This window comes from Entelurus aequoreus, linkage group LG06 (genome assembly GCF_033978785.1).
Source record: "Entelurus aequoreus isolate RoL-2023_Sb linkage group LG06, RoL_Eaeq_v1.1, whole genome shotgun sequence".
In the NCBI taxonomy this organism is placed as follows: Eukaryota; Metazoa; Chordata; class Actinopteri; order Syngnathiformes; family Syngnathidae; genus Entelurus; species Entelurus aequoreus.
Genome location: NC_084736.1, coordinates 3,962,389 through 3,973,488, shown reverse-complemented (window position 1 = coordinate 3,973,488; position 11,100 = coordinate 3,962,389). Strand labels below are relative to the sequence as shown.

Below are 11,100 nucleotides of genomic sequence, written 5' to 3'. Positions count from 1 at the left end.
GGTTTGAAGTTGACTATTGCAATGTGAGTAGAAGCCCTAAAAACTGCAAGTTGAGTATAAAGTCTTGAGCTTTGAGCAGCTTGTGTCTGGCTCACAATAACATCTGACTCCACATCCGCTTCCAGCTAGAAGCTGAACGGGTGTGCTGCAGGATCAGGTCTGCAGGATCAGGTCTGCAGGATCAGGTCTGCAGGATCAGGTCTGCAGGATCAGGTCTGCGGGGGATAAGACGCTCTTCCAGGTCCGAGTGGTATTCTTAGTCCGTTTCCTCCGTCGTGTTGACGGAGGAAACGCTCAATGTTTGCCAGAAGAAACAAAACATCTGCGGTTCGACAATAAAGTCGAGTACACTTCAGGTTTAACCGTCGAATTATAATCAGACCCGTCAGTCCGCCTAGACGGGTTAGACTTCTATCTTCTGTGGACCGTTTGGATCGTGGCTCCGATAAACACGATGTGATGTTTTCTACGTGTTTCCTTCGTTTCCCCCGCACTTGTCAGCAAATATATCACAAGTGATTGTCAGCCTGGAAAATATTCAGTTTTACTTCCTGGCCGAGCGCCCACAACCTGGACCAGCAGCTTAACCACTTCATGACAGTTGTGACAACACCCTTTTTACATAATCACCTATTTAAACTATTATATCATTAGTTTTACATGTAATACATTCATCAATTCACTTTTAATCTGCTTGCAATTGTTTTTGTATTCTTTGCTGTAATGCGGTTTTTCACTTAGACTTGAGTTGATGTATAAAGCATGTGTTCCTTTTTGACTGTACTAAAATGTATAATAGACTGTATTTATATTATTCACATGTGAATAATGCTGTATAATAGACTGTATTTATATTATTCACATGTAAATAATACTGTATAATAGACTGTATTTATATTATCCACATGTGAATAATGCTGTATGATAAACTGTATTTATATTATTCACATGTGAATAATGCTGTATAATAGACTGTATTTATATTATTCACATGTGAATAATACTGCATAATAATAGACTATATTTATATTATTCACATGTGAATAATGCTGTATAATAGACTGTATTTATATTATTCACATGTGAATAATGCTGTATAATAGACTATATTTATGTTATTCACATGTGAATAATGCAGTTTTATAGACTGTATTTATATTATTCATATGTGAATAATGCTGTATAATAGACTGTATTTATGTTATTCACATGTGAATAATGCAGTTTTATAGACTGTATTTATATTATTCACATGTGAATAATGCTGTATAATAGACTGTATTTATGTTATTCACATGTGAATAATGCAGTTTTATAGACTGTATTTATATTATTCACATGTGAATAATGCTGTATAATAGACTGTATTTATATTATTCACATGTGAATAATGCTGTATAATAGACTGTATTTATATTATTCACATGTGAATAATACTGTATAATAATAGACTATATTTATATCATTCACATGTGAATAATGCACTTTTATAGACTGTATTTATATTATTCACATGTGAATAAGGCTGTATAATAGACTGTATTTATGTTATTCACATGTGAATAATGCTGTATAATAGACTGTATTTATATTATTACATGTGAATAATGCTGTATAATAGACTGTATTTATATTATTCACATGTGAATGATGCTGTATAATAGACTGTATTTACATTATTCACATGTGAATAATGCTGTATAATAGACTGTATTTATATTATTACATGTGAATAATGCTGTATAATAGACTGTATTTACGTTATTCACATGTGAATAATGGTGTATAATAGACTGTATTTATATTATTACATGTGAATAATGCTGTATAATAGACTGTATTTACATTATTCACATGTGAATAATGCTGTATAATAGACTGTATTTACATTATTCACATGTGAATAATGCTGTAAAATAGACTGTATTTATATTATTCACACGTGAATAATGCTGTAAAATAGACTGTATTTATATTATTACATGTGAATAATGCTGTATAATAGACTGTATTTATATTATTCACATGTAAATAATACTGTATAATAGACTGTATTTATATTATCCACATGTGAATAATGCTGTATGATAAACTGTATTTATATTATTCACATGTGAATAATGCTGTATAATATACTGTATTTATATTATTCACATGTGAATAATACTGCATAATAATAGACTATATTTATATTATTCACATGTGAATAATGCTGTATAACAGACTGTATTTATATTATTCACATGTGAATAATGCTGTATAATAGACTGTATTTATATTATCCACATGTGAATAATGCTGTATATAATAGACTGTATTAACCCTAACCCTAACCCTTGAGGTGAACTAAACCAACTCGGGGGCCAAATTTAGGGAGAAAAACAAATGTGTCTGATTTTTATGAACACTAATACAAAACCTCACAATAATGTCTGATTGAGAGCTAAAAATGTTATGACACCGCCTTCAAAAACAGAATGAAATTTTACTTTTTTTTTTTTACAGAATGAGACTCCCAGAATGTACATGAAAATAAAGAATGTTACAATATTAACTATGAGGGATAAAACACTGAATATTGACAACATATCTCCATTCGCATATTTTCAACAAAAATGCAACAAACAGCGAAATATGAACATGAATGGTAAATAAACCCACCTACAATGTGATATATGTGATATATCACTAAGCTTTACAACTTTCTTGTAATAATCTCCTTCCACGTCTGTCCCTGACACCCACATTTCACTCTGTGGAAACACTCCCCACCCACACTGCTTGGTGCCTCGTCTGAGCTGCTGGGACTTACATTACCATAGTAACTAATTACATCACCATAGTAACTAATTACATTACCATAGTAGCTAATTAGATGACCATAGTAACTAATTACATGACCATAGTAACTAATTACATGACCATAGCAACTAATTAGATACTCATAGTAACTAATTAGATGACCATAGTAACTAATTACATGACCATAGTAACTAATTAGATGACCATAGTAACTAATTACATGACCATAGTAACTAATTAGATTACCATAGTAACTAATTACATGACCATAGTAACTAATTAGATGACCATAGTAACTAAATAGATGACCATAGCAACTAATTAGATAATCATAGTAACTAATTAGATGACCATAGTAACTAATTACATGACCATAGTAATTAATTACATGACCATAGTAAGTAATTAGATGACCATAGTAACTAATTACATGACCATAGTAACTAATTAGATGACCATAGTAACTAATTAGATGACCATAGTAACTAATTACATGACCATAGCAACTAATTAGATGACCAAAGTAACTAACTAGATGATCATAGTAACTAATTAGATGAGCATAGTAACTCATTAGATGACCATAGTAACTAATTAGATGAGCATAGTAACTAATTAGATGACATAGTAACTAATTAGATGAGCATAGTAACTAATTAGATGAGCATAGTAACTCATTAAATGAGCATAGTAACTAATTAGATGAGCATAGTAACTAATTAGATGACATAGTAACTAATTAGATGAGCATAGTAACTAATTAGATGACATAGTAACTAATTAGATGAGCATAGTAACTAATTAGATGACATAGTAACTAATTAGACGAGCATAGTAACTAGTATATGATGCAGATTCCAAGCATGTAAAGACTTAGTATAGTTGAAGGTGATTATAAAACATGAGTGACATCATAATGGCAGCTACACTTTACATCTTAAAGATTTAAAAAAAAAAATGATTAGGGAATGTCCGGCGGGCCAGATTGAAAAGCGTAACGGGCCCCATGTGGCCCCCCGGTCTTCATTTGCCCAGGTCTGGTTTCGGGTCCTGAGGTGAACTAAACCAACTCATTTCCGTTTGGCCGACGTTTTAAGCCTCTTCTTCGTGCTGGCATCTATAAGCAGTAGGTCATCCTCTGTATATTCAGCTTCAAAAACAGAAGGTTGTCAATCCTCATTTGTCCAAAAATAGTCGTCTTTGTTGTCTGTTACCAAATCTGCCGTGATTAGGATACACTCGTGTTTGATTGAGGGAGTAGGAACACATTTGTTGCGGGAAGTCGGACGTGCGCCGCTTTAGAAACAGAAATAAATGCACCGGTAGCCAGGAACTACAGCCGAGTATGACATTGTACATTTCATTAAGTGGTAGCAGGTTGTGGTAATCAGCTGTTGGACTTCAACATCGCAAAATGAGAGTTTATCGAGAGCTTATTACACTCCTGAGTTCTGGTTTTGGTTTCTTTTTGTTTGTTGTTTATACAATTGTGCAGCCTGCTAGCTAAGGACTATAAATGATGTGCCTGAGCAACACAATGTTAAATGATGTGCCTGAACAACACAATGTTAAATGATGTGCCCGAGCAACACAATGTTAAATGATGTGCCTGAACAACACAATGTTAAATGACGTGCCTGAGCAACACAATGTTAAATGACGTGCCTGAGCAACACAATGTTAAATGACGTGCCTGAGCAACACAATGTTAAATGACGTGCCTGAGCAACACAATGTTAAATGACGTGCCTGAGCAACACAATGTTAAATGACGTGCCTGAGCAACACAATGTTAAATGATGTGCCTGAGCAACACAATGTTAAATGATGTGCCTGAACAACACAATGTTAAATGATGTGCCTGAGCAACACAATGTTAAATGATGTGCCTGAGCAACACAATGTTAAATGACGTGCCTGAGCAACACAATGTTAAATGACGTGCCTGAGCAACACAATGTTAAATGACGTGCCTGAGCAACACAATGTTAAATGATGTGCCTGAGCAACACAATGTTAAATGATGTGCCTGAGCAACACAATGTTAAATGACGTGCCTGAGCAACACAATGTTAAATGACGTGCCTGAGCAACACAATGTTAAATGATGTGCCTGAGCAACACAATGTTGAATGATGTGCCTGAGCAACACAATGTTAAATGATGTGCCTGAGCAACACAATGTTAAATGACGTGCCTGAGCAACACAATGTTAAATGATGTGCCTGAGCAACACAATGTTAAATGATGTGCCTGAGCAACACAATGTTAAATGACGTGCCTGAGCAACACAATGTTAAATGACGTGCCTGAGCAACACAATGTTAAATGATGTGCCTGAGCAACACAATGTTAAATGATGTGCCTGAGCAACACAATGTTAAATGACGTGCCTGAGCAACACAATGTTAAATGACGTGCCTGAGCAACACAATGTTAAATGATGTGCCTGAGCAACACAATGTTAAATGACGTGCCTGAGCAACACAATGTTAAATGACGTGCCTGAGCAACACAATGTTAAATGACGTGCCTGAGCAACACAATGTTAAATGACGTGCCTGAGCAACACAATGTTAAATGATGTGCCTGAGCAACACAATGTTAAATGATGTGCCTGAGCAACACAATGTTAAATGACGTGCCTGAGCAACACAATGTTAAATGATGTGCCTGAGCAACACAATGTTAAATGATGTGCCTGAGCAACACAATGTTAAATGACGTGCCTGAGCAACACAATGTTAAATGACGTGCCTGAGCAACACAATGTTAAATGACGTGCCTGAGCAACACAATGTTAAATGATGTGCCTGAGCAACACAATGTTAAATGATGTGCCTGAGCAACACAATGTTAAATGACGTGCCTGAGCAACACAATGTTAAATGACGTGCCTGAGCAACACAATGTTAAATGATGTGCCTGAGGAACACAATGTTGAATGATGTGCCTGAGCAACACAATGTTAAATGGCGTGCCTGAGCAACACAATGTTAAATGATGTGCCTGAGGAACACAATGTTAAATGATGTGCCTGAGCAACACAATGTTAAATGACGTGCCTGAGCAACACAATGTTAAATGACGTGCCTGAGCAACACAATGTTAAATGACGTGCCTGAGCAACACAATGTTAAATGATGTGCCTGAGCAACACAATGTTAAATGATGTGCCTGAGCAACACAATGTTAAATGATGTGCCTGAGCAACACAATGTTAAATGATGTGCCTGAGCAACACAATGTTAAATGACGTGCCTGAGCAACACAATGTTAAATGACGTGCCTGAGCAACACAATGTTAAATGATGTGCCTGAGGAACACAATGTTAAATGATGTGCCTGAGCAACACAATGTTAAATGATGTGCCTGAGCAACACAATGTTAAATGACGTGCCTGAGCAACACAATGTTAAATGACGTGCCTGAGCAACACAATGTTAAATGATGTGCCTGAGCAACACAATGTTAAATGATGTGCCTGAGCAACACAATGTTAAATGACGTGCCTGAGCAACACAATGTTAAATGACGTGCCTGAGCAACACAATGTTAAATGACGTGCCTGAGCAACACAATGTTAAATGACGTGCCTGAGCAACACAATGTTAAATGACGTGCCTGAGCAACACAATGTTAAATGACGTGCCTGAGCAACACAATGTTAAATGACGTGCCTGAGCAACACAATGTTTTCATCCCCATTCCCGCGTTCTTTTCCCGGGAAATGTGGGCAAGGGTCACCGGGTGAAACAAGTGTGCATCAGCCTCTCCATCATGACTAAAACTCGTCCCTCTAGTGTGTGACTGAGTGTATATTTCACGTCACGGTCCCGCCAAGTGGGCAATGAAGTATCAATGGCAGCCTTACCGACACACAAGCATATTACATCCAGACCGACGAGCATCTTCCTCTTGGTGCCGATGGAGCTCTCCTCCTCCTCCTCCTCGTCCCCAGCCTGGCCGAGGAAGTGTTTCCCAGCCCCGTTCTCCTTGCCCTCCGCGGCCCCCTCGCTGTCAGTGATCCGGGGCAGAGCGCTGCTCCCGCGGGCATTAAACTTCTGCATGTCGCCTCTCTTCGACCACAAAAAAAAAAAAAAAGTCTTATTTCCAAGTGCCAGAAGCGGGTTTCTTGTCTTATATCAGTCCGTCCATCGGTGCCAGAAATCCATGTTTTTAAGAGAAAACTTTTAACAGCGAGACGCGAGCAAGTGAGCCAGCCGCCGGTCAGTGCAGTTTGGCCGGCATGCGGTGGGCGAGCGTCCCGGTAGGAGAGCTGGAAGTCGGTAAACTCACAAAAAAAAAACCCGAAGTGCGCTTCACTTCTCAACTCGTCCTGCTAGACTGTGTCAAACTCACCGGAGGCAAAACTTGTTTGGTTTTACTTGCCTTGCCTCCTTCTACTTGTCAAAGTAAAGTCCCACGCGTGCTTCCGGTGGAGCAGCAGTGAGGCCTTATTTCGGTGCGCCAAGCGTTGTACTTCCGGTGTTGTAGCTAGCTTTACTTCAAACATTTTTGCAACGTCCATCCATTTATTTACCGCTTGAGAAAAACTCGATGACGTGGGAAGAGCCACTTTGTTTACTTTCAGAAAAACCAAACCCAATTTTGGTCACAAAATGGAAAAAAGTGGACTATATTTCAGTGAAAATAGAATAGAAAGTACTTTATTGATCCCTGGGGGGAATTCAGCACTACAGTTCGCTCACAATAAACCATAAAAACTTAGGTATTTTTTACACGTGAATAATATAAATACAGTCTATTATACAGCATTATTCACATGTGAATAATGTAAATACAGTTTATTATACAGCATTATTCACATGTGAATAATATAAATACAGTCTATTATACAGCATTATTCACATGTGAATAATGTAAATACAGTTTATTATACAGCATTATTCACATGTGAATAATATAAATACAGTCTATTATACAGTATTATTCACATGTGAATAATATAAATACAGTTTATTATACAGTATTATTCACATGTGAATAATATAAATACAGTCTATTATACAGCATTATTCACATGTAAATAATGTAAATATCGTCTATTATACAGCATTATTCACATGTGAATAATGTAAATACAGTTTATTATCCAGTATTATTCACATGTGAATAATATAAATACAGTTTATTATACAGTATTATTCACATGTGAATAATATAAATACAGTCTATTATACAGCATTATTCACATGTAAATAATGTAAATATCGTCTATTATACAGCATTATTCACATGTGAATAATGTAAATACAGTTTATTATACAGTATTATTCACATGTGAATAATATAAATACAGTCTATTATACAGAATTATTCACATGTGAATAATATAAATACAGTCTAATATACAGCATTATTCACATGTGAATAATGTAAATACAGTTTATTATACAGCATTATTCACATGTGAATAATATAAATACAGTCTATTATACAGCATTATTCACATGTGAATAATGTAAATACAGTTTATTATCCAGTATTATTCACATGTGAATAATATAAATACAGTTTATTATACAGTATTATTCACATGTGAATAATATAAATACAGTCTATTATACAGCATTATTCACATGTAAATAATGTAAATATCGTCTATTATACAGCATTATTCACATGTGAATAATGTAAATACAGTTTATTATACAGTATTATTCACATGTGAATAATATAAATACAGTCTATTATACAGAATTATTCACATGTGAATAATATAAATACAGTCTATTATACAGCATTATTCACATGTGAATAATGTAAATACAGTTTATTATACAGCATTATTCACATGTGAATAATATAAATACAGTCTATTATACAGCATTATTCACATGTGAATAATGTAAATACAGTTTATTATACAGCATTATTCACATGTGAATAATGTAAATATCGTCTATTATACAGCATTATTCACATGTGAATAATGTAAATACAGTTTATTATCCAGTATTATTCACATGTGAATAATATAAATACAGTTTATTATACAGTATTATTCACATGTGAATAATATAAATACAGTCTATTATACAGCATTATTCACATGTAAATAATGTAAATATCGTCTATTATACAGCATTATTCACATGTGAATAATGTAAATACAGTTTATTATACAGTATTATTCACATGTGAATAATATAAATACAGTCTATTATACAGAATTATTCACATGTGAATAATATAGTCTATTATACAGCATTATTCACATGTGAATAATATAAATACAGTCTATTATACAGCATTATGCACATGTGAATAATATAAATACGGTCTATTATACAGCATTATTCACATGTGACTAATATAAATACAGTCTATTATACAGCATTATTCACATGTGAATAATGTAAATATCGTCTATTATACAGCATTATTCACATGTGAATAATGTAAATACAGTTTATTATACAGTATTATTCACATGTGAATAATATAAATACAGTTTATTATACAGTATTATTCACATGTGAATAATATAAATACAGTCTATTATACAGCATTATTCACATGTAAATAATGTAAATATCGTCTATTATACAGCATTATTCACATGTGAATAATGTAAATACAGTTTATTATACAGTATTATTCACATGTAAATAAATGATAAATGGGTTGTACTTGTATAGCGCTTTTCTACCTTCAAGGTACTCAAAGCGCTTTGACAGTATTTCCACATTCACCCACACATTCACACACTGATGGCGGGAGCTGCCATGCAAGGCGCTAACCAGCAGCCATCAGGAGCAAGGGTGAAGTGTCTTGCCCAAGGACACAACGGACGTGACTAGGATGGTAGAAGGTGGGGATTGAACCCCAGTAACCAGCAACCTTCCGATTGCGGGCACAGCCACTCTACCAACTTCGCCACGCCGTCCCCATGTGAATAATATAAATACAGTCTATTATACAGAATTATTCACATGTGAATAATATAGTCTATTATACAGCATTATGCACATGTGAATAATATAAATACAGTCTATTATACAGCATTATGCACATGTGAATAATATAAATACAGTCTATTATACAGCATTATTCACATGTGAATAACATAAATACAGTCTATTATACAGCATTATTCACATGTGAATAATATAAATACAGTCTATTATACAGCATTATTCACATGTGAATAATGCTGTATAATAGACTGTATTTATATTATTCACAAGTGAATAATGTAAATACAGTTTATTATACATTTAAGTACAGTCAAAAAGGAACAAAAATAGCCTACATCGCATACTTGAGTTATTTCCATTAATTTTCATGGTAATCGATAGTAGGCAAAACATGATAAAACATTTACATTAGTTTTCTTTGCAACAAAGTTTGCAACTTTACTCTATTGCATATTTGTGTAATATATATATATAATTTAAAGCTTATTCTACATATTATAGATTGAATTAATTCATTTTCAAGCATAAACAAGCTCAATTTACTCCAAAAAAATTGGTCATGACTTCTTTTTGTTGCAGTGCCTGGTTTGTGGGTCACGGGGCGTAGTCGCCTGATACTCACTTCCTCCTGACTTCTTAAGCTCTCCAGTCCCTTCACTCGGCGCCAGTAGATTCCTGATGGTTCATCCTTCCAGTCGTGGACATCTCCTCTGCTTTGGCTCCACTCACGCTTCTCAATCCCTGTGGCTCAGACTTCTGTTGCTCACACCTTCAGTGTGAATACTTACTTATTTTTGTTTTCCTCACTCCTTTTTTAAGTGCTCTTTTTGTTGTTATTCTTATTTATATTCTGCTCTCCGTTGGGGTCATGACAATAAAATCAGTGCTATGATGGGGTGTGAATCTTCTTGGCATCTAATGATTCGATCCGATCCGATTCCTGGGGTGACGATTCCATTCAGAATAGATTCTCAATTCAAACCATTCTCAGAATGTGTATTGGGTAAAATAATTATTAGGGATGTCCGATAATGGCTTTTTGCCGATATCCGATATTCCGATATTGTGCAACTCTTTAATTACCGATACCGATATCAACCGATACCGATATCAACCTATATATACAGTCGTGGAATTAACACATTATTATGTCTAATTTGGACAACCAGGTATGGTGAAGATAAGGTACTTTTTAAAAAAAATTATAAAATAAAATAAGATAAATAAATTAAAAACGTTTTCTTGAATAAAAAAGAAAGTAAAACAATATAAAAACAGTTACATAGAAACTAGCAATGAATGAAAATGAGTAACATTAACTGTTAAAGGTTAGTACTATTAGTGGACCAGCAG

At 34.5% G+C, this 11,100-nt stretch overlaps 1 protein-coding gene across 1 annotated transcript in view; it reads right to left on the bottom strand.

The window, feature by feature from the left end:
• The window catches only part of ppap2d (phosphatidic acid phosphatase type 2D), an 83,603-nt gene extending 76,448 nt beyond the window's left edge, over positions 1 to 7,155 (bottom strand). Inside the window, 1 exon segment of the mRNA XM_062049354.1 lies at positions 6,678 to 7,155. Coding sequence (XP_061905338.1) covers positions 6,678 to 6,873 — 196 coding nt within the window. The 5' untranslated portion in view covers positions 6,874 to 7,155.
• Positions 7,156 to 11,100: the final 3,945 nt, after the last annotated feature.